This window comes from Oncorhynchus gorbuscha, linkage group LG15, assembly GCF_021184085.1.
Source record: "Oncorhynchus gorbuscha isolate QuinsamMale2020 ecotype Even-year linkage group LG15, OgorEven_v1.0, whole genome shotgun sequence".
NCBI lineage: Eukaryota > Metazoa > Chordata > Actinopteri > Salmoniformes > Salmonidae > Oncorhynchus > Oncorhynchus gorbuscha.
In genome coordinates, this window is record NC_060187.1 from 54,648,540 (window position 1) to 54,672,941 (window position 24,402).

The 24,402-nt window shown below is 44.3% G+C and overlaps 1 protein-coding gene across 1 annotated transcript; it reads left to right on the plus strand.

Annotated features, from left to right (window-relative positions):
* The first annotated feature begins 1,485 nt into the window (after positions 1-1,485).
* tent5aa (terminal nucleotidyltransferase 5Aa) lies at positions 1,486-7,282 on the plus strand. Its single transcript, XM_046301849.1, has 2 exons — positions 1,486-2,650; positions 3,277-7,282. Exons 1-2 carry the CDS (start codon positions 2,225-2,227, stop codon positions 4,054-4,056), a joined length of 1,206 nt encoding a protein of 401 aa, XP_046157805.1. The 5' UTR covers positions 1,486-2,224; the 3' UTR covers positions 4,057-7,282.
* The last annotated feature ends 17,120 nt before the right edge of the window (positions 7,283-24,402 follow it).

The window sequence follows — 24,402 nt, forward strand, 5'->3', positions numbered from 1 at the left end:
AAACACTACAGTATACTACAGTCCACAAAAACACTTCATTAATTACTATAGTATATATTACAGCTTTATTTTAAGACAGTATTGATACTATAGTTAACTGTAAATACTCAGTAAATACTACAGTATTCACAGTAGTGTTTTTGCGGACACAAAACACTACAGCGAATAAATACTAAAGTAAAATCCACAAAACACTACAGTGAATACTATAGTATTTATACTATAGTATACTATAGTATTTTGTCATGTGGGCTGGGATCAGATACAGCTTAACCAGGCACTAAATCAGGTCACGACTTATACTGTTTGATAGAAACAACCCTAGGGTTGGAGGTTAGGAAAGAGAGTGTTCTTTGGAGGTGAGAGTTTGGGGGCCTGGTTTAGGAAATGGCATTAGGGGAAACCATAATTAGGTATGTGTTGATCCTGTGTGGTTCTAGGAACGCCAAGGTCATGGGTTCAAATCATGCAGGGATCACATACTAAAAATGTATGCACTCACTGTATTAAAAGTTGCCTTGGAGAAAACATTTACTGTAAGTGGCATATTTATATGACGTTTCCTCAACACAGCAAGTAAATGTCAATATAGGAAAACTGGAACTCTCTAAAATAGACAAACTGTAGGAAGTGTCATATTCTACGTTATGACTCACAAAAAAAGTACTCAATTGTCATACTTGGGGAAAAGTAAAGATACCTTAATAGAAAATGACTCGAGTGAGTCACCCCGTAAAATACTACTACTTAAGTATCAAAAGTATAAATGATTTCAATTGTTTTTTTGTTTTTTTAAGGATAGCCAGGCGCACACTCCAACACTCAGATATAATTAACAAACAAAGCATTTGTGTTTAGTGAGTCCGCCTGATCAGAGGCAGTAGGGATGACAAGGGATGTTCGCTTGATAAGTGTGTGAACTGGACCATTGTCCTGTCAAAATGTAACTAGTACTTTTGGGTGTCAGGGAAAAAGTACATTATTTTCTTTTGGAATGTAGTGAAGTAAAAGTTGGCAAAAATATAAATTGTAAAGTACAGATACCCCAAAAAACGACTTAAGTAGTACTTTAAATTATTTTTACTTTAGTACTTTACACCACTGCTCACAATATGTTGTTGCTGGATATTTTTCAAATTACTCATTGATTTGGTTAGGATTGTGATCTAACTTTTTCCTCTTTCCCATAGAGGGCGGTATGGCAATGTCAACTCAAAGGTAGGCTTTTGCTCCACAATTTTTGTATGGTCAATAAAATCCTGCAAGTCAAAATAACATGTCTTTATAATGAAAGCCTTACATCTCCTATAAATTACGACTTAAACTCAAAGGAGGGCACATTAGGTTATTATACTTTTAATGAACTGTGCCTGCATTTCATTAGAGGAATATACAAAACGGTCATGTCCCTCTTTCCGTTTTTTTTAAGGGAAACGGAAGTTAGTTTAAATTCTGTATACCTGATAACTGGGGTTCTACATAGCATGTGACATTCCTAAAACTGTACCTGCCTTTCAGGGAGAAGCGACGCCCACAAGCCAAGCACAATGGATAGGTAACGGTTAACTTTGGAAAACAAAAGTAGCCAAACTAATCCACCATTCTTTTCACGTGACAAGTTACATGGAAGGCTTTCGGAATTTATTGGAGACGAAAAGGGAATCAAATATTTAGAAGTTGCGCGTCACAATCGACGGGATTCCATAGAGGGCTGATCACTGCAACACTTGCCAAGTGCGTATTCATGCAAATAAAAAAATCATAGGCGTGCCTTTGGCGATGGAGTCACAGCCCGAACTCAGAACTCCTAGTATACCAACAAGCTCCAAAGACGGTGATGCGCACAGCTCGGATGCACTGAGTGACAACCGACGAGGAAACGTTTCACGCTCTATAAAGAAAGGAAAAGGCAGAAGTGACGACTATCTTTGAGAGAAGATCTTATTTACTGTCCTCCCTCATCTCACGACAAAAGACACGCGAGTCAACCGGAGTTAGCAGCTGGTCATTTCTTTACTGCGCACTGAGTAGCCTATTTCGCCTTGATTTTATTTATGTTACAGTATAATATAGAGGTACTGCACTCTGACTGAAGATACCGATGTGGATGAAGTTGACATTGCTCCTCAATAGCCTACTGTCACTGCGCGTAAAATCCACATTTTGGATACGGACCTGTCTCTAAAGAAACTTCATAGTCAATTGCCGTTTAATTTTCTCCATAATGTCTGAAGAACATAGTTGCACTGGTGCTAGTCCTATAACTGAGGTTGAAAACAGCAATATCAGCGTTCTCGGCTGGGAACAAGTGCAGCGCCTTGATGCTATCCTAACAGAGACCATTCCCATCCACGGCCGTGGAAACTTCCCCACTTTGGAGATGAAACCCCGACAAATAGTGAAGGTGGTGCGTAGTCGAATGGAGGAGAGGAATATCCACGTCCGGGACGTGCGGTTAAACGGGTCTGCTGCAAGCCACGTTCTTCACGAGGATAGCGGACTGGGCTACAAGGACCTTGACCTAATCTTTTGCGCTGATATGAAAGGGGAAAGTGATTTTCAGATTGTGAAGGATATCGTTTTGGACTGTCTCCTGGACTTCTTACCTGACGGGGTGAATAAGCAGAAAATATCACCATTGACTTTAAAGGTATGCTACATTTTCCAGTCAACAGTTATTGAAATAAATCAAATGGCTATTTAGAAATACATTTCATTTATAAATATAGCTAATTGGGCTTTTACTCACCTTTGCCCTATTGCACATCATTGTGCATGTTATTTCAAAGTGCAATAAGACAAGTTTACTGATAGTATAATGTTGATTTTATCAAGTTAAGAGGATTGCAGTAAGCCCATTTAAAGCACATCCTGTTTCCTCGGCCACATACGTTACATAGATAGGGCAGCCAATGTTTGCCCCTAGGCTACAGAAACATTCTGTAGGCTACAGAAACATGCAAAGAAAATATGTGCCAATGTAATTACAGTTATACATCTTTATGTGACGCTATAGAAGATGAACTGTTCCTGATTTAGTGCTTGTATCGGGTTGAATTGGATTTAGATCAGGAGTATGCTATAGTATTTATATCCATGACACTTATTTGTTTATGATCATAGTGGCGCAAAATAATTTATACAGTATTTTAAAAATCCACTCAGTTATTCATTTGAACTGAGCAAAGGGCCTTTTATAAAGTATACATACATTATTTCTATCCACTGGCCACTGGAGCTAAAGATGAATTTCCCCTGTGTGTTTCTGTCTGACAGGAAGCCTATGTGCAGAAGATGGTGAAGGTGTGCAATGATTCAGACCGCTGGAGCCTCATCTCCCTCTCCAACAACAGAGGAAAGAACGTGGAGCTCAAGTTTGTCGACTCTCTGAGGCGGCAGTTTGAATTCAGCGTGGACTCCTTCCAGATCAAGCTGGACTCCTTGCTGCTGTTCTATGACTGCTCTGAGAATCCCATGGCCGAGACCTTCCACCCCACCATCGTGGGCGAGAGCGTGTTTGGGGACTTTGATGCTGCCCTCGACCACCTACGCCAGAAGGTGATCTGCACGCGCAACCCAGAGGAGATTCGGGGCGGCGGTCTGCTCAAGTACTGTCACCTGCTGGTAAGGGACTTCCAAGCCGACTCCGAGACGGAGATGAAGTCCCTGCAGCGTTACATGTGCTCGCGCTTCTTCATCGACTTCTCGGATATCAGCGAGCAGCAGCGCAAGCTGGAGTCCTACCTGCAAAACCACTTTGTGGGCCTGGAGGACCGCAAGTACGACTACTTGATGACCCTGCATGGGGTGGTCAACGAGAGTACGGTGTGCCTGATGGGACATGAGAGGCGGCAGACCCTGGGGCTGATCGCCATGCTGGCGGTGCGCGTGCTGGCCGAGCAGAACGTCATTCCGAATGTGGCTAACGTCACCTGCTACTACCAGCCTGCCGCCTACGTGGCAGATGGTAACTTCAGTAACTACTACATAGCCCAGGTACAGCCCATGTTCCACTGCCAGCAGCATGCCTACTCCTCCTGGCTACCCTGCAACTGAGACAGCACAGGGAAAGGAAGGAAGGAAGGAAGGAGGGAAGGAGTGAGAGAGGGGGAGGGAGACTCACTGTAAAGTGTTTTTCAGATAATTGAATGAGAAACAAGGTATCCCCATGACTCTCCAACCTGTATTGAATTTAATTTAGTCATGTTCTGTTAGAGTGATGGTGGGGGGGAGAATATAACAGTTGGGTCTCAGCTCCTGTGAGGTCCATCTTAAATCAATGGCAGGACAGTTTACTGTGAAAATGCCACCCTGTCTGACACCTAACCCAAGCTTGGGAAGTATGGGATGGGGTTTTGCCCAATACAACGCAAACAATGATGGACAAGAATGAAAGCAGCAGCAATACTTTCATTGACACTCACCTGGATTGACTTACTCTGTTGCAAACTGAAAAGGCCGTTAAATTGAGCGATTGACGGACAATAATGTGTGGCTGCATCTGTGTCCTGTGGTGTCCAGCTGCCTCCATGGCTGTGAGGAGGATGCAGGCCCCTTTGCTCTCTGGGGGTGTGTGGCTTGCACCCTGACGCGTGCTGGGCAATGCCCCAGCAACACAGGGGTTACTAGAGCACCATAAAACTCAGTTTCTGGTGCGACATCGGCACAAGCTTTGAGTGACAAAAACTACACCTTAACTAGTAATGATTGATATGAACATGATGTGTTAACGAACCAAAGATTTTTCATTTATTGTTTTCAATACCCAAGTTTGGTGGGGAAGAAAAAAACGTATAATGCTATCTATATTTGTATATGTGAACACGTGTTTTAAGTGCCTAATGCCTATCAGTAGTATAGGTAGAGGAATAATGAGCAGCAGGCCATATCATTTTGTGAATAAATCCAGTTTGATTTTCGTCAGGCACACAAGACAATAGCACCCCAGTGGCTTGTGAATGTAACTGTGAAATCCTGGTACAGTCCGTGTTGATGTCATATCTTTTGGAAGAAAATAACATATCCCCTTGCAGTCATAGAGTATTAGTCGATGGGGGAGAGATGGGGCTTTTGCTGTACTCTGTACAAAGTAGTTTGACAGGTTGATGCATGACCTCGCGTTAACGTTTGCGGATATTTGAAATATTCCAGCTCCAATTAACAGTAGCAGTACCTTCCTCATAGGTGTGTTGAAGCCACAGAGGCTAGAGCACTATTTTACTTGGCTCTCCCGTATTCATTTTCAAACAAACAAACTCCACAGGAATATTAGTTTGTGCCGTAGTGCATGTACAGAGATGGTTTAATATTGTTTTGTCGTTCATGTTGACTGTTTCAGTTACTGTATATTCAGTTTCACACGGTTTAAACTTTACTGTATTTTGTATAGGGGTGCTTATCTTTCAACTCGCCTTTTGTAGCACGTTCACAGCAGGCTGAGGGATTGACAATACCTTTGTCGGAAAGAAATAGGTCGAAAAAAATAAGCACAGGAGGTAAAAGATGCAGAACGGATGGAAAAGGAAGAGAGAGAGTCGGTGTGTGTGTGTTCCTGTGCTGCCTTCTAGGATGATACTTGCTGAGGCACCCTAGCAGGGAATTACGCAGCTGCCGAAGAGGTTGAACTAAGCTGGGCTGTGTTTGTCGTGCGTGCACTCGCTTTGGGTCGGCTGCATACCTACCAGACAATGTTGTGCCAAATGTTTATCTGCCGCTTGCACAATGTTGAATGAGTGTTCTGCCTTTTGTCGATGGAGAGCGAGGTTGAGGATGTGTTGTTTTTATATTGAAGGACAGTTATTGTGCTGTAAGGGGGGGGGGGGGGGGTTGGGACTTGTGAAGGACAGAGGAAAGCGTGAGAGGCAGGGAGCTGGGCTGGGGAGGTAGGTGCAGATGGTGAAGGGGTTTGTCTTGCTTTCACCACAGACAGACATGCACAGTGGTAATACCTCTCTCTCTCTCCCATCTTTAAGAGGACCTAAGCAGAGCGAATAGGCAGGATCCTGGTACACACAACACAACTTTAGGGAGGTAGCCTGATAAAGCCGAGCACTATTTATCATCATTACCTCTGTGTGTCAGGGCCTCTTCTCTGTGGTACTAAACAGATATCCACGCATGCCTTATGAGCTTTGATAACATTCCCTGGGTTGGTGCACTGCCATGGTATTGCTGTAAATGACCTGTTAATTGAGGCTAGGTTAGGCAGTGGCTACATGATCTAGCTGCTATGCCGTAGGTTCCAAGCCCATGGGGAAATACTGTCTCATGCTAATTCAGTTTCTCTAATGCCATTTCTAAACATAACATCTGAAACATGTTGATAGGAACTGATAGGAATGTATTTTTTGACATAAAGATGAAAATTATTGATGATTCATCACCAGTATTGTGGGTCTTGGGGTGAGAGACAGTGTTATTAAAAATAGTAACGTCGGTGTGCACTATACAAATCTAAAGTGTGTATCTTTAGAGAAGAACGAACAGTGTTTTCACTGTGGGTGGGATTCCTGGCTTCCCACTAGTGTACAAATGGGTCATGTCACAACTCTTTAGGACATCTTAAGGAAACTACTGTCTTTGTCTCCACTGATGAGATCCTGCTCTTGACTGCTCTCCTCTCCCCTCACTCCCATAATGTGTAAGCTGTAATGCAGCTCCCTTAGGGACAGAGTGAATGGACATCTAATGGAGTTCTACAGGGCGGAGGCACTCCATAGGGGATGTGAATCGGCTTAGGTGACCACTGTGTGACTGTAACCTGGGTGGTCAAGAGAACAGAGAGAAATGTACTCTACTCAAATTATTCTGTAGACTCCTTTATCTCTATTTGGCTATTTCACACGTTCTGGTCTAGCATTTCTTTTTTTTTGACTGTACATTTGGATGATATTGTCTGGATTGTGCAGGCGGTGTGTGTTCTCATGTCTTCTAACTCTGTGAAATTGGCTCAGAACAGCTCAGCCAACCCCAGTCTACCATGTAGTTAGCAAGCAACACACAGGCTACTATGAGTTACTGCATTGTCTTGTATGCATTGTTTCAACTTTTCACCTCCTATTCAATCAAACCTACAAAAAAAGAAAAAGCCTGCCTCATGTATTTTTTATGATTGTTATTTTTATAACTGTATCAGACACTACCATGTTGCAGCGCTTTGGAATCTGGAATCAGGTTGCAAAATATCATTTCTCAGCTTACATTTTTTTTGCAGATCTTGTAAATGTGTCTGTTTCGAAGATAAAGAATGTTTTCATCATTAAAAAAACCAAACTGAAACCCACATTTTCATCTCAGTTTCTTGTTTGTAACGATGTTTGTAGAATCTGTGACTGAATTGTGTTGACGATGACACTCAACTGTCTGCTCTGATTGTTCCTGCCTAGTGTTAGGCTATGTCCCCAAACCACCACCAACACTCAATGTCCAGGCTTGGCCTCAATGGTCTGCCCATCAAGGCAACTGACTTCAGGCTTCTTTTTCATGAGAGTGCATCTCTTTTAACTGATACTGGCGATTCAGCAGCATTTAGAAGGAAGTCTGGGCTCCCTGCTTACAGAGGACAATCCTGGCCAGATCCTGGCAGACCACCCAAAGGGCACCGGCCAGAGAACTGCTCCACCGCTGCCAGAAATAGCTGGTGGTGAGTGTGAGGGATTTGCGTCCACCCAAAAAGAGACTAACGCTTTTGTGTTGTGAATATCTTTGCCTGCTCATCAAATTCTCTTTCGGAATTACCCAGTGCCTCCACTCCCATCCACACCACTGTAAATGTTGACTGACTGATCAGGCAAAGGCAGGGTAGCAGTGAATGGACCACTTCCATGGATTGAAATGGAGCTCTAAAGCAACTTAGCTCGAGTATGGGTCATATGAGTCACATGTCTCATTGTCCCACAAAGAAAGAACGTGGGAGAGAGACAGAGAAAGATGAGTAAGGAAGTAAGCTATATTTAGGAGCCATGATAAGGATTATTATCCCTGTCACTTAAACTTAAATGGATGACTGCTCTATGCTTGCAGACACACACTTCACTTTTCCAAACCCATCAGAAGACGAGATACGAGAACGTCTGGACAATCTGATCACATGTGCCTTCAGCTTCATCAATATCTCCTCAGTGCAGCCAGCTGCAAACACTAGAAAACATTAGAGATGCCTACACAGCAAATTCTCCAGTGTTGAATCAACACTGAGCATGTTTATTTTTTTCTGACATTTTTTTTGTAACCTTTAACTAGGTAAGTATGAGCATGTTAAGTGTAACACTGTTTCAGGTCCACATTTCCAGTGTTAAATTAACACTTTCCTTAGTGTAAAGCCTTATTTGCATATTTCCCAGTGTGCCTTGCCCTTCGAGAGTTTGTAGAGTTTCCACCCATGACTGTATTTTTTAGTGACAGAGACATGGTTGTTGCATTAATTCATTTTCAGTCCTGTGGCCTTCACCAAGTGAGATCATAAGTGAATACGTTATAATTGAAATTACTTTAAGACAATACACACTTCATAAGGCCTTCTTTTGAGGGCCTAGTTTTACCCTTATACACTGGTCTGAAACGTATGTTTTACAGGTCACATTGGCCCTGCAAGTCACTATGCTGGCTTGCAAAGTGATGTGTAATTCCAATTGGAATCCAGCGGGGGATATTCAACATTTGTCATTTGTATTTTACCCGCAAGCTGTATTCAGAATGACTGCCAGGGTTGGGAAGACTAAGATCTGAGACAACCTAAAGAATCTAAACTAGAACAACATTACAGTAACGGGAGCAATACGTCCAAGTAACAGATTGGATGAGTTTAGAAAAATGTGTGATATTTCTATTTAGGTAGCATAAGAATAATACATTTATCAGTCAATGTACGTGCAAAAACATAAAAACAAACAATAATAAAAAAAAGAAAAAAACTGCGATAGAGCATGGTGGGAAATATAACAGCGCCGGCTGTGTCTTTTGTTGTTGGTCATCTCTGGTTATTACATCAACACTGGGGTTCTTTTCCACCACTGAGTGTTAATTGAACTATTTACAGAGGTCATCTAATTTCTGAATCAACACTAAGAAATGTTACATTGAAAAATCAACACTACTTAATTAACACTGGCCAATTTTCTGTGTACTTAATGGCCTGTCTCTGCTTGAAAGGGATGAGAATAGACAAAACAAAATATGATATATAGCAGACCGTATGCTGTGGGAAGATCCAAGGTCCACCGCCGTGCGACTCCAAAAGACCGCAGTAGTGAAAACATTGGCAATGGTTAAGAGGTTCATATCATTTTTCAGTTAATTGATTACATGTTGTGGAAGGGAAAGGGGGAGGTTGTTGGAGGACTGAAAAACGGATCTCTCTTCTATCCTTAAATTCCCTGATGCAGAGCTCCTCCAAATTCGTTAATGGCTCTCGCCCTCTTTGCTCACCCTCTCCGGCTTGCTCTCGCCCTCTTTGCTCACCCTCTCCGGCTTGCTCTCGCCCTCTTTGCTCACCCTCTCCGGCTTGCTCTCGCCCTCTTTGCTCACCCTCTCCGGCTTGCTCTCGCCCTCTTTGCTCACCCTCTCCGGCTTGCTCTCGCCCCCCCCTCTCATTTTTCCAGATGAAGGTTTTTATTGAATAAGCCAATAAATGTTGGATCAATACTCGGTGTGGCCGACCCAACATGCAGAGAAGGGAGCCAATGTTGTGCTTTATGACGTGGTCTAGTCATTTCAATAAGGCAACCATTTTCTCTCTCTGAAAAGTGTGAAATGGACGACACGGCCATGATTCCTCACTTTGAGAGGTGCTTGTGAACAAATTCCAGGAGGGTGAGTTATAAAACATTTAGGGAGCATTAATCAGCTATGGTGAATACAGCCGTGCAGACAGAGAGAATAAATAGGGCCTAGCCCTAGAGGCATGTCCATGTGCTTTGGAACCATGGATCCTAACCAATGCCGAAGTTGCTAGACAATAGAGAGGACGAGGACAACAACAAAGAGAAGTAATCTCAGATGAAATCCGTGCCATCCTAGTCCATCGTGCTCATACATGGGAGGACTATGAGAGAAGCTAGACAGCTAGTGCAACCCGACCTAAGCCGTTACACGGTTGCATCCATTGTCTGTACTTTCAGAAGGAAAAACGGGTAATATGCCTTGTTGTTACTGTGATACGTGTAATGTTGTGGTGCATATAGACTGATTCTCCACTTTGTTCTGAGTGTTTTACAACAGTGATGGATGACCATAGGTCAGTAATGGTCAATTTCATTTTTGCAGAACTGAGAGGCGGCCATCTATTGGAGGAAGGCGGAGACTTCTCACAGCTGAGCAGGAGACCCTGGTGTATATGATGATTGCCAATAATGCCATCCGTTTGAGGGAAATAGTTGAAAAGCAGGTAGTCTTCCAAGGAATTGACAGCATCAGCATTTCCACTGTTGACCGGATCGTTCAGAAGAACCACATCAGGACAAAGCAGCTGTACCGTGTGCCTTTTGAAAGGAATTCAAAACAGAGTTAAGGAGCAACAATTTCTTATACGTGCAGGTAATTGCTATACTGTACAGACTTTTTACAGTATGTACAGTATGGCCCATCTCTCCAGCATATCAATACAGTGCAGTATAGCAATGCATTACAGTAACTGCAGTACACAATCTTTCATTCCAGTACAGTAGTACACTACAGTACTGTACTTGTAGTACAGTAAAATGTGTGTTTTTAAAAAACTTCTGTAGAGAATCTTCGAGCTGGATGCCATGGCTGACCCACAGGAGTACATCTTCATCCACGAGGCAGGGTTCAACCTAACAAAAAGGCGCAAAAGGGGGCGCAACATCATTGGTCACCATGCATTCATACAAGTTCCTGGCCAGAGAGGAAGCAACGTCACCCTATGTGCAGCCATCGGCAATTGTGGCGTCCTCCACCGCCATGTCAAAGTGGGTCCATACAACACGGCACAACTACTTCAATTTCTAGATCAGCTGCACAGTAAAATTCTTCAACAGGAAGGGGAGCCAGGGCAACCAGAGCAAGCCCAACATGTTGTCATTTGGGATAGCGTGAGTTTCTACCAGGGTTTCTCTGGTTCGCTCCTAGTTCATTGATTACCCCAGGTTCACCGTTCTTTTTTTGCCAGCATATTCCCAATTTCTGAATCCGATTGAGGAATTTTAACCAGCATGGCGGTGGACAGTGTATGACCGTGACCCCTACGCACAGCAAAACCTCCTGGAGGCAATGGTGGACATCTGTGGTGATGTGTCTGTGGAGTCTATTCAGGGTTTTCTAAGGCACAAGAGGGCATTTTTCCCATGCTGCCTGGCAATAGCAAACGTAATGTGTGACGTTGATATGAGATATTACGGCCTGACCCAGACCTGAGATGATGAGAACGCTGATGCTGAGTAACCTGTACATTTGCTGCATTTGGAAATGAAGCTTTGCAAATTGGATATTTTACTGAGCGTGGACTCTTCCTTACATGTTTTGTCAGTGTGACATTTCAAAGGTGAGGTTTTTGACCTAAACAACATATACAGTAGTATTCCCTTATCCGCTAATGTAAGAGGTATTTATTACAGTCATTTTTAATTTCTCTCACCAGGGTGTTCCTGAAATGGTTATCTGGAGAGTCACAGTGCTGTGATTTTACAAAGTTCCAAATGATTTCTCTGAAAACCCATTCTAAACATTTTGCTCGCAGCGTTTTGAATGAATCCCTCGTGTGTAGCAAACAGTCACGTAGTCTGTGTTTTTGACAGCTTGTGTGCGAGTTGTCTGAGGGCAAAGTTTGAATTGGGACCCAGAATCTAGATGTTTGTACTGTTGGGTGTGAGTTTTTTAAAATTGTGTGTGAAAATTAGAGAGAAAATGGTTTTGTGTCTAAGCAATTGAGAAAAACTGTAACACCAAGTACAGTAACAATTCCCCCCAGTCCAGACCACCACAAACGGTCTATTCTGTTCTGCTCTATTCTGTTTAACCATTCGTCTTATTCTATTTAACCATTGGCCTTTGAATCAGGTGATTTAGGAACTTAACACGGCTCTGTATTTCAACAGTGCCATGGTTGGTTATAACAGTAAACCTCAACAGTGCCATTACTGTCATTGACATAACCAATATGCCATGTCGTCTCCATCATCCCATTGAGAATAGACTATGACAATGCAGTCTGAGTGACATACTTTTCCCAAAATAACACACAGGATGAGGACAGAGTGAATCCTCCCAGCTGAAAGATATGAATTGATGAAAAGTATAACAGTCAGGCAGGCACCCAGGCTTTTGTTGAGGGAGGTGTGTCGACGATTAATGACAAAAGGTAACAGGAGAGCACACAGCCTTAATTGTGTTACTGTGTGCTTTTCTGAGAACAGGCACTCCACTCAGTGCCAGTACACCTCTTATTTCATACATGCCTCTAGTCTAGTGTGTTGAGTATAGTGTGTTATCTTTTATTATAGATGATAGAAAAACAGAAAGAGAGAGCGACACGAAGAGAGAGGGGTCAGAGGAGCAGGAGTATCAAAGGGAAGACGAGTGGAGAGACAGAGGGGGGAATAAAGAGAGTCAGAGCAACTGAGAGGAGACAGTGAAGTGAAAGAGGGAGAGCAGGAGAATCTGTGAGAGGGCGAATGGTAGGGGGAGAGAGATTCAGAGACAATGAAAGGGAAGAGGGAGAATTGGAGACACTGAAGGAGAGGGAGTCAGAGAGACTGAGAGGGGAGAGGGAGAGTTGGAGACACTGAAGGAGAGGGAGTCAGATAGACTGAGAGGGAAGAGGGAGAGTTGGAGAGGGAGTCAGAGACAATGAAAGGGAAGAGGGAGAATTGGAGACACTGAAGGAGAGGGAGTCAGAGAGACTGAGAGGGAAGAGGGAGAGTTGGAGACACTGAAGGAGAGGGAGTCAGAGAGACTGAGAGGGAAGAGGGAGAGTTGGAGACACTGAAGGAGAGGGAGTCAGAGAGACTGAGAGGGAAGAGGGAGAGTTGGAGACACTGAAGGAGAGGGAGTCAGAGAGACTGAGAGGGAAGAGGGAGAGTTGGAAACACTGAAGGAGAGGGAGTCAGAGAGACTGAGAGGGAAGAGGGAGAGTTGGAGACACTGAAGGAGAGGGAGTCAGAGAGACTGAGAGGGAAGAGGGAGAGTTGGAGACACTGAAGGAGAGGGAGTCAGAGAGACTGAGAGGGAGAGCAGTGCATAGTAGTGATATGCAGTCAGGGTAGGTAGTGCTTACCCTGTGATAATCTAATACAAAAATAATGTGTTACGAAAAGCCAGAATTTTTTTATGATATAAAAAAATGGTCAAATTTTGTTATCTGATGTCTTTTCTCAATGATTCTGGTGGTTTTTATCAAATGTTTTTTTTGTTTGTTGCTAAAACTGCACTAGGGTGTTCATGCCTTCCTTTTCACCAATTCAAATCGTTGATGCAGACGGCCATTCCGGACTCCAGTCACTGTTAATGGACAGGGCCATCATAGGCGTCGCTGCTTTGCCGAGCTTCATTCGTTGCATTGATGATTTCATATTTTGCTCATGCGTATTGCCTAAACATTGTGTCTGTAAACATTGTGTGTGAAAACCAGGGGTAATATATTACAGTTTATTGTCACAAAGACCAGATAGGTGCAGTGAAATGTGTTGTTTTACAGGGTCAACACCCATGGAGCAAATTAGGGTTATGTGACTTGCTCAAGGGGACATTGGCAGATTTTTCACCTTGTTGGCTTGTGTATTCAAACCACTGACCTTTTGATTACTGGCCAAAGCTCTAATCACTAGGCTACCTGCCGCCCTAAGCTGTGCACATTTGGGCGTGTCTACATCCTTTGGTGTTCGCATCCCTTGAACTGAACGTAGCTGTCAAAAACAACCATTGGAGGGTTCGAAGAATGGAACGTCAACTATAATGGGTTAAGACCAGACAGAAGCAGAATACAGGAGCTCTATAAGACGTGACTTTATTCATGACATGCAACCACCATCTCCCTCACTGCTAGCTGTCGGGCAGGCAAACTGAGTATTGGACTGTCCACTTGTCTGAAACATCATTACCAATTAACAGATGTTACCTGGACTTTTGCACATCTTGATGTTGGAAATTTGCTTTTTGGACATAATGGGAATAGGGCTTCTCCCACCACTCAAAGCGTGACTGGGCCTTGGTTTTTACAAGATGGATGCGACTAACTACAACAATTCTATATGGGGGCGCACCAGTGTGGGGGGTTTCTGCTCTGTGACCGGGTGGATTCCCTAATTGATGGACGAGACTACCTGTGTTCTGTGTGGGGGGATAACTGTTCTACCAGCTAATGTTTGTGTCCATGTGACTTTTTGTGTCCGTGTGAAAATGGAACCAATGGAGGCCGTTGGCGATGCGCCTCCCACACGACTGTGGACATGGTGTTCTGCTGTGACTTCTAAAACGTTGTGACTGAGAGATTCACCTTGAAGGACAGACAAATGGATTTCATCTACAGGCCTAAATGCATTTTCTTTTGCAATTTGCAGGTTAGGCTACTGTTGTATGAACACAAGAACAAACAAAATGTGTGTGTGTGTGTGTTTGCGCGTGCTGTGTTATAGGAATAATTGTAAATCCATTGTGAAAGGCTATGGAGTTTGCGTTGCAAACTATTTGGATGAAATATGTCCATATTATTGATATTTTAGTGCCAATTATCTATCAGTTGTAACTGAGGATGCCACAACTCAGGATGCCACTGGCTGAGCAGTGTGTCATTTTGTCAGATAACGTAAAATATGCTGCAATCAGAGTGTGTCTTGGCTACATTGGTATTTTGGTGAAAATTGTTTGTCAATTTTGGTTAATAGCCTATGTCACTCTGATTGTTGGAGCTATCTGTTGTATGGTGAACTTCATCAAGTTATATTTGTGAGTAAATCTGGTTTTGATAATAGCCAGTGCCAACCCAGCCACCGCCTGCGCCGCACCTCACTGGCGCAGAGAGAGACAGAGAAAGAGATGGGTGGTGAGATTGAGAGGGGGAGAGCAGGATAAACTGTGAGTGGAGTGGATGGCAAGGGTGAGAGAGTCAGAGAGAATGAGAGGGGGGGGGGTAGAGAGAAAGGGAAGGTGATCCTCTTGTCTGGGGGATTAGACTCCTAGAGGGTATGTCAGACCCTGTAGCCTACAGCACGGATAATCATATCACACTCTCAGCACCTGAGGTAGAAATAGGGGGAGAGAGAATGTTCTGAAAAGGAAAAATAACCATGCTGACAGGGAGAAAGATGTATACAAGGATAGATGAAGAGAGAGAGAGAGAAAGGGATGAGGGAAACATGCACACACATTGGCATGTCACACCGTGTGCAGTGTTGATTTGGGCGTAGCACTGTTTACTATGGGTGTGTGGCATTGAGAGACTTGTCAATACTAGTTAACCCATACATCAATAAAATATAAATGCTACTGTTTATCCAAGTGTTACCTAGCGAACACAAACACACTGATACGTATTTAAACATATTGAAACTGGAACACAACACCCATGCATAGGTGGTAAACTTGTCAGCCAGTAGGGCTTGGCTCTGACCTTACCTTTTAAACACACTCGTAAATGTAATGTTATGACTGTAACTATTGTTTCCTGCAGGAGTGAAAATCCACGCCTCACTGGAAGCCCCTCCTTCCACAAGTGATAAGCTAGAAGCTTGGATTCATTCCTATTATTTAACACCTCTCTTTAATGAGCCCAGGAATGGGCGGTGCGGGGCCAAACAGGCGGTGTACCTCATTTGTCTCCTTCAGGGAACAGCAGTTATAGACAACTTTGGTACAACATACTATGGGGAAACAGAATCCCACCCCAAGCTGACCCCAAAGGATACTAAATGAAACGGCCCATGGCAGACCTGACCCCAAATGCCTCAGTCCTTGCATTGTGCACACGGCGTGCTGCCTGGTAACTTTCCCCTGTCCCAGCCATAAACACACTGTGGGCTACACTGGGAGCAGTGACATCCAAGCAATAAAACCTCACAAAAGTGTATGGTGATGCCCAACTCGCCGCAGCACAAATATCTCATACAGTCAACCCTTTATACAACACGCAAGACGCTGCCAGGCCCCTGGTGGAATGGGTGTGTACACCACTAAGTAACCCTTGCCCTTTGCCGCTATACGCCAGGGCCTGGTTTACAAAAAGCATCTGAAGGCTAAGTTCATCGTTATAACCATAGGATCCTTAAGATTTAAGATGCTTTTGTGAAACCGGGCCCGGCGAGATCCAGTGGGACAAAAAGCCGGGCACATAGCTGGTTATCCCCCGTAAAGCACAGGGCATGTAACCTCTGTTACTCTTCAAAAGAAAAAGGAGGATAATAGGGAAATAGCTCAAAAGCTAAGGACCTGTAGGTCTCAACGTAACCTTAGAGTCGCCTGGGGGCGAACTAAGTTCAGGAAGGGTGTATGGATAACTTGTGGAACTCCCCAACATGTTTAGCTGAGGCGAAAGCGATGAACAGGGAGTAGAACGGCACCGGAGGGGATGGCTGACGTTTTATGTGCTCCTAACCAACTGTGCTATTTTGTTAGTTTTTTTGCGTTGTTTGTAACTTATTTTTAAACTTATTTTATACATAATGTTTCTGCTACCATCTCATAGGACCGAAAATAACTTCTGGTCATCAGAACAGCGATTAGCCACCTTGACCTGGAAGAAGGATTTTTCTTTAACGAGTCCAACGCGAAAGATATACTGCTTTCTCCTGAATGGGCCTAAATCGCCATCATTTGCATGAATAAAAGATGGCGATAAAGGGTGCGGAGGTCAGGCTGCCTTCTGAGAATTTGTAGGCGAGTGAGTAAACTCCCACCTCCATCCGTTCTATTGGCCAACTTGCAATCATTGGAGAAAATAAAAATGGATGACCTACGGTCAAGATTATACTACCAACGGGCGTAAAAAATTGTAATATCTTATGTTTCACCGAGTCGTGGCTGAACGACGACATGGATAATATACAGCTGGCGGGATTTTCCATGCACCGACAGGACAGAGAAGCTATACTACTGTTCAAAAGTTTCGGGTCACTTAGAAATGTCCTTGTTTTTGAAAGAAAAGCCTTTTTTTGTCCATTAAAATGACATCAAATTGATCAGAAATACAGTGTAGACATTGTTAATGTTGTGAATGACTATTGTAGTTGGAAACAGCTGATTTATAATAGAATATTTACATAGGTGTACAGAGGCCCATTATCAGCAACCATCACTCCTGTGTTCCAATGGCACGTTGTGTAGGCTAATCCAAGTTTATAATTTTAAAAGACTAATTGATCATTAGAAAACCCTTTTTGTTAGCACAGCTGAAAACTGTTGTGCTCATTAAAGAAGCAATCACACTGGCCTTCTTTAAACTAGTTGAGTATCTGGAGCATCAGCATTTGTGGGTTCGATTACAGGCTCAAAATGGCCAGAAATAAAGAACTTTCTTCTGAAACTCATCAGTCTATTCTTGTTCTGAGAAATGAAGCCTATTCCGTGCGAGAAATTGCCAAGAAACTTAAGATCTTGTACCACGCTGTGTACTACTCCCTTCACAGAACAGTGCAAACTGGCCCTAACCAGAATAGAAAGAGGAGTGGGAGGCCCCGGTGCACAACTGAGCTAGAGGACAAGTACATTAGAGTGTCTAGTTTGAGAAACAGACGCCTCACAAGTCCTCAACTGGCAGCATGATTAAATAGTACCCACAGAACACCCGTCTCAACATCAACAGTGAAGAGGCATCTCCGGAATGCTGGCCTTCTAGGCAGTGTTGCAAAGAAAAAGCCATATCTCAGACTGGACAATAAAAATAAAATATTAAGATGGGCAAAAAAAACAGACACTGGACATAGGAAGATTGGGAAAAAGTGTTATGGACAGATAAATCTAAGTTTGAGGTGTTCTGATCACAAAGAAGAACATATTTGAGACGCAGGAAAAATGAAACGATGCTGGAGGAGGGTTTGACGCCATCTGTCAAGATGAAGGCAATGTGATGGTCTGGGGGTGCTTTGGTGGTGGTAAAGTAGGAGATTTGTGCAGAGTAAAAGGGATCTTGAAGAAGGAAGGCTATTGCTCCATTTTGCAACTCCATGCCATACCCTGTGGATGGCGCTTAATTGGAGCCAATTTCCTCCTACAACAGGACAATGACCCAAAGCACAGCTCCAAACTAGGCAAGAACTATTTTGGGAAGAAGCAGTCAGGTATTCTGTCTATAATGGAGTGGCAAGCACAGTTACCGGATCTCAACCCTATTGAGCTGATGTGGGAGCAGCTTGACCGTGTGGTACGTAAGAAGTGCCCATCAAGCCAATCCAACTTGCGGGAGGTGCTTCGGGAAGCATAGAGTGAAATCTCTTCAGATTACTTCAACAAATTGACATCTAGAATGCCAAAGGTCTGCAAGGCTGTAATTGCCGGGACTGGAGGATTCTTTGACAAAAGCAAAGTTTGGATGACACTTATTATTATTATTTCAATAAAAAGTCATTATTTATAACCTTGTCAAAGTCTTGACTATATTTCCTATTCATTTTTCAACTCATTTCATGTATGTTTTTATGGAAAACAAGAACATTTCTAAGTGACCCCAAACCTTTGAACTGTAGTGTATGTCTGGTAAAATGAGGGGCAGGGGTGTGTGTCTATTTGTCAATAACAGCTGGCGCGTGCTGCCTAATATTAAAGAATTCTCGAGGTATTGCTCGCCTGAGGTCGAGTACCTTATGATAAGCAGTAGACTACACTATCTACCAAGAGATTTCTCATCTATATTATTCATAGCCTTCTATTTACCACCACAAACCGATGCTGGCACTAAGACACACTCAACCAGCTGTATAAGGCCATAAGCAAACAAGAAAATGCTCATCCAAAAGCGGCATTCCTAGTGGCCGGCGACTTCAATGCAGGCAACTTAAATCCGTTTGACCTAATTTCTACCAGCATGTTACATTTTTTATTTTACCTTTAACCACTAGGCTACCTGCCACCCACATGTGTAACCAGAGGAAAAGAAACTCTAGACCACATTTACTCCACACACAGAGATGCATACAAAGCTCTCCCCCGCCCTCCATTTGGCAAATCTGACCATAATTCTATAATCCTTATTCATGCTTACAAGCAAAAACTAAAGTAGGAAGTACCAGTAACTCGCTCAATACAGAAATGGTCAGATGACGCGGATGCTACGCTACAGGACTGTTTTGCTAACACAGACTGGAATATGTTCTGGAATTCATCAAAAGGCATTGAGGAGTATACCACCTCAGTCATCGGCAGCATCAGTAAGTGCATCGACGACATCATCCCGACAGTGACCGTATGTACATATCCCAACCAGAAGCCATGGATTACAGGCAACAACTGTGTTGAGCTAAAGGCTAAAGCTGCCACTTTCAAGGAGCGGAACTCTAATCCGGACACTTATAAGAAATCCCGCTATGCCCTCAGATGAACCATCACACAAGCAAAGCATCAATACAGGATTAAGATTTAATCCTACTACACCGGCTCTGACGCTTGTCGGATGTGGCAGAGCTTGAAAACTATTACGACTACAAAGGGAAACCCGAGCCTACCAGATGAGCTTAATGTCTTTATGCTCGCTTCAAGGCAAGCATCACTGAAGCATGCATGAGAGCACCAGTGGTTCTGGACGACTGTGTGATAATGCTCTCGGTAGCCAATGTGAGCTAGAACTTTAAACAGGTCAACATTCACAAGCCGCGGGAATAGACCAGGACGTGTACTCAAAGCATGCGCGGACCAATTGGCAAGTGTCTTCACTGATATTTTTAACCTCTCCTTGACTGAGTCTGTAATAACTACATGTATCACGCAGACCAACATAGTCCCTGTGTCCAAGGAAGCGAAGGTAACCCACGTAAACGATTACCGCCCTGTAGCACTCATGTCGCTAGCCATGAATTGCTTTGAAAGGCTGGTCATGGCTCACATCAACAGCATCCTCCCGGATACCCTAAACCCACTCCAATTCACATACCACCCCAACAGATCCACAGATGACACAATCTCAATCGCACTCCACACTGCCCTTTCCCACCTGGACAAAGGGAACACCTATGTGAGAATGCTGTTCATTGACTTCAGCTCAGCGTTCAACACCATAGTACCAACAAAGCTCATCACTAAGCTAAGGACCCTGGGATTAAACACCTCCCTCTGCAACTGGATCCCGGACTTCCTGACGGGCCACCCCCAGGGGGTAAGGGTAGGCAACAACACTTCTGCTACGCTGATCCTCAACACTGGGGCCCCTCAGGGGTGTGTGCTTAGTCCCCTTCTGTACTCCTGGTTCACCCCAACACCATCTTTAAGTTTGCTGACGACACAACAGTGGGAGGCCTGATCACCGACAATGATGAGACAGCCTCTAGGGATGTCAGAGACCTGGCAGTGTGGTGCCAGGACAACAACCTATCCCTCAATGTGAGCAAGACAAAAGAGCTGATCTTGGACTACAGGAAAAGGCGGGCCAAATAGGCCCCCATTAACATCAACAGGGCTGTAGTGGAGCGAGTCGAGAGTTTCAAGTTCCTTGGTGTCCACATCACCAACCAACTATCATGGTCCAAACACACCAAGACAGTCGTGAAGAGGGCACGACAACACCTTTTTTCCTCAGGAGACTGAAAAGATTTTGCATGGGTCACCAGATCCTCAAAACGTTCTATAACTGCACCATCGAGAGCATCCTGACCAGTACCACTTGGTACGGTAATTGCTTGCCATCTGACCGTAAGGTGCTACAGAGGGTAGCGCATACAGCCCAGTACATCACTGGGGCTAAGCTTCCGGGCCATCTAGGACCTATATACTAGGCGGTGCCAGAGGAAATCCACAAAAATGGTCAAATACTCCATCACCCAAGTAGACTGTTTTCTTTGACACCCCCCCACCTTTTGTTTTTTACACTGCTGCTACTTGCTGTTTATTATCACTTCACCGCTACCTACGTGTACAAAAATTACCTCGACTGACCTGTACCCCCCCTCCTCCCCCCCACATTGACTCGGTAACGGTACCCCCTGTATGTAGCCTCATTGTTATTTAATTGTGTTACTTTTTATTCTTTTTTTACTTTAGTTTATTTGGTAAATATTTTATTAACTCTTCTTGAAAAGCACTGTTGGTTAAGGGCTTGTAAGTAAGCATTTCACGGTAAGGTCTGCACGTCGTGTTCGGCACAGGTGACAAATACATTTTGATTTGATTTGTAGGAGAGGATCTTCAGTTCCACTGACTACAGAGGCTCAAAGGGGCTGCACACAGTGTCTCCTAATCGAGCTCCAAGAACCCATTTGGGTGCAATAGGTTTAGAGACCAGTCTCACATGAAAATCAAATCAAATTGTATTTGTCACATACACATGGTTAGCATATGTTAATGCGAGTGTAGCGAAATGCTTGTGCTTCTAGTTCCGACAATGCAGTGATAACCAACAAGTAATCTAACTAACAATTCCAAAACTACTGTCTTATACACAGTGTAAGGGGATAAAGAATATGTACGTAAGGATATATGAATGAGTGATGGTACAGGGCAGCATACAGTAGATGGTATCGAGTACAGTATATAAATATGAGATGAGTATGTAGACAAACTAAACAAAGTGGCATAGTTAAAGTGGCTAGTGATACATGTATTACATAAGGATGCAGTCGATGATATAGAGTACAGTATATACGTATGCATATGAGATGAATAATGTAGGGTAAGTAACATTATATAAGGTAGCATTGTTTAAAGTGGCTAGTGATATATTTACATCATTTCCCATCAATTCCCATTATTAAAGTGGCTGGAGTTGGGTCAGTGTCAATGACAGTGTGTTGGCAGCAGCCACTCAATGTTAGTGGTGGCTGTTTAACAGTCTGATGGCCTTGAGATAGAAGCTGTTTTTCAGTCTCTCGGTCCCAGCTCTGATGCACCTGTACTGACCTCGCCTTCTGGATGATAGCGGGGTGAACAGGCAGTGGCTCGGGTGGTTGATGTCCTTGATGATCTTTATGGCCTTCCTGTAACATCGGGTGGTGTAGGTGTCCTGGAGGGCAGGTAGTTTGCCCCCGGTGATGCGTTGTGCAGACCTCACTACCCTCTGGAGAGCCTTACAGTTGAGGGCGGAGCAGTTGCCGTACCAGGCGGTGATACAGCCCGCCAGGATGCTCTCGATTGTGCATCTGTAGAAGTTTGTGAGTGCTTTTGGTGACAAGCCGAATTTCTTCAGCCTCCTGAGGTTGAAGAGGCGCTGCTGCGCCTTCTTCACGATGCTGTCAGTGTGAGTGGACCAATTCAGTTTGTCTGTGATGTGTATGCCGAGGAACTTAAAACTTGCTACCCTCTCCACTACTGTTCCATCGATGTGGATAGGGGGGTGTTCCCTCTGCTGTTTCCTGAAGTACACAATCATCTCCTTAGTTTTGTTGACGTTGAGTGTGAGGTTATTTTCCTGACACCACACTCCGAGGGCCCTCACCTCCTCTCTGTAGGCCGTCTCGTCGTTGTTGGTAATCAAGCCTACCACTGTTGTGTCGTCCGCAAACTTATCCATTGGAGTGCTGCGATTGGTTGCCCAAAATTCCAGGGCAGGTTTAGCGAAGGCAGTTAGGGCTATATTTTTCCTCTCGCTAAAAGAATGACGACTTCGACACTGTTGTGTCGTCCGCAAACTTGATGATTGAGTTGGAGGCGTGCGTGGCCACACAGTTGTGGGTGAACAGGGAGTACAGGAGAGGGCTCAGAACGCACCCTTGTGGTGCCCCCATGTTGAGGATCAGCGGGGAGGAGATGTTGTTGCCTACCCTCACCACCTGGGGGCGGCCCATCAGGAAGTCCAGTACCCAGTTGCACAGGGTGGGGTCGAGACCCAGGGTCTCGAGCTTGATGACGAGCTTGGAGGGTACTATGGTGTTGAATGCCGAGCTGTAGTCGATGAACAGCATTCTCACATAGGTATTCCTCTTGTCCAGGTGGGTTAGGGCAGTGTGCAGTGTGGTTGAGATTGCGTCGTCTGTGGACCTATTTGGGCGGTAAATAAATTGGAGTGGGTCTAGGGTGTCAGGTAGGGTGGAGGTGATATGGTCCTTGACTAGTCTCTCAAAGCACTTCATGATGACGGAAGTGAGTGCTACGGGGCGGTAGTCGTTTAGCTCAGTTACCTTAGCTTTCTTGGGAACAGGAACAATGGTGGCCCTCTTGAAGCATGTGGGAACAGCAGACTGGGATAGGGATTGATTGAATATGTCCGTAAACACACCGGCCAGCTGGTCTGCGCATGCTCTGAGGGCGCGGCTGGGGATGCCGTCTGGGCCTGCAGCCTTGCGAGGGTTAACACGTTTAAATGTCTTACTCACCTCGGCTGCAGTGAAGGAGAGACCGCATGTTTTCATTGCAGGCCGTGTCAGTGGCACTGTATTGTCCTCAAAGCGGGCAAAAAAGTTATTTAGTCTGCCTGGGAGCAAGACATCCTGGTCCGTGACTGGGCTGGGTTTCTTCTTGTAGTCCGTTATTGACTGTAGACCCTGCCACATACCTCTTGTGTCTGAGCCGTTGAATTGAGATTCTACTTTGTCTCTGTACTGACGCTTAGCTTGTTTAATAGCCTTGCGGAGGGAATAGCTGCATTGTTTATATTCGGTCATGTTTCCGGTCACCTTGCCCTGATTAAAAGCAGTGGTTCGCGCTTTCAGTTTCACGCGAATGCTGCCATCAATCCACGGTTTCTGGTTAGGGAATGTTTTTATCGTTGCTATGGGAACGACATCTTCAACGCACGTTCTAATGAACTCGCACACCGAATCAGCGTATTCGTCAATATTTTTATCTGACGCAATACGAAACATGTCCCAGTCCACGTGATGGAAGCAGTCTTGGAGTGTGGAGTCAGCTTGGTCGGACCAGCGTTGGACAGACCTCAGCGTGGGAGCCTCTTTTTTAAGTTTCTGTCTGTAGGCAGGGATCAACAAAATGGAGTCGTGGTCAGCTTTTCCAAAAGGGGGGCGGGGCAGGGCCTTATATGCGTCGCGGAAGTTAGAGTAAGAATGATCCAAGGTTTTACCACCCCTGGTTGCGCAATCGATATGCTGATAAAATTTAGGGAGACACACTAAATTTGACACACTGAGATAGCGGCCACGTACACTTTTAAGGTGGAGAATGCCTGCCTCTGCTCAAAAAGTTCCTGTAGGTACATACAGATATCCCTCACATATCCCTCATATCCCTCATATCCCTCACAGAACACTGAAAAGGAACCAGGCCTTTTTCTTGATACCAGAACTCAAACGCTTGCCACTTATATGTGAACCTGCCTGTTCACCTGGAATGGCAGGTCCCTGTGCAACTGGAGTTGCCATG

Bases quoted from the DNA above. Each gene is read 5' to 3' on its own strand.
- tent5aa (XM_046301849.1), top strand. From the start codon at position 2,225: ATGTCTGAAGAACATAGTTGCACTGGTGCTAGTCCTATAACTGAGGTT. The intron at 2,651-3,276 runs GTATGCTACATT...TCTGTCTGACAG, and splicing joins TATCACCATTGACTTTAAAG to GAAGCCTATGTGCAGAAGAT.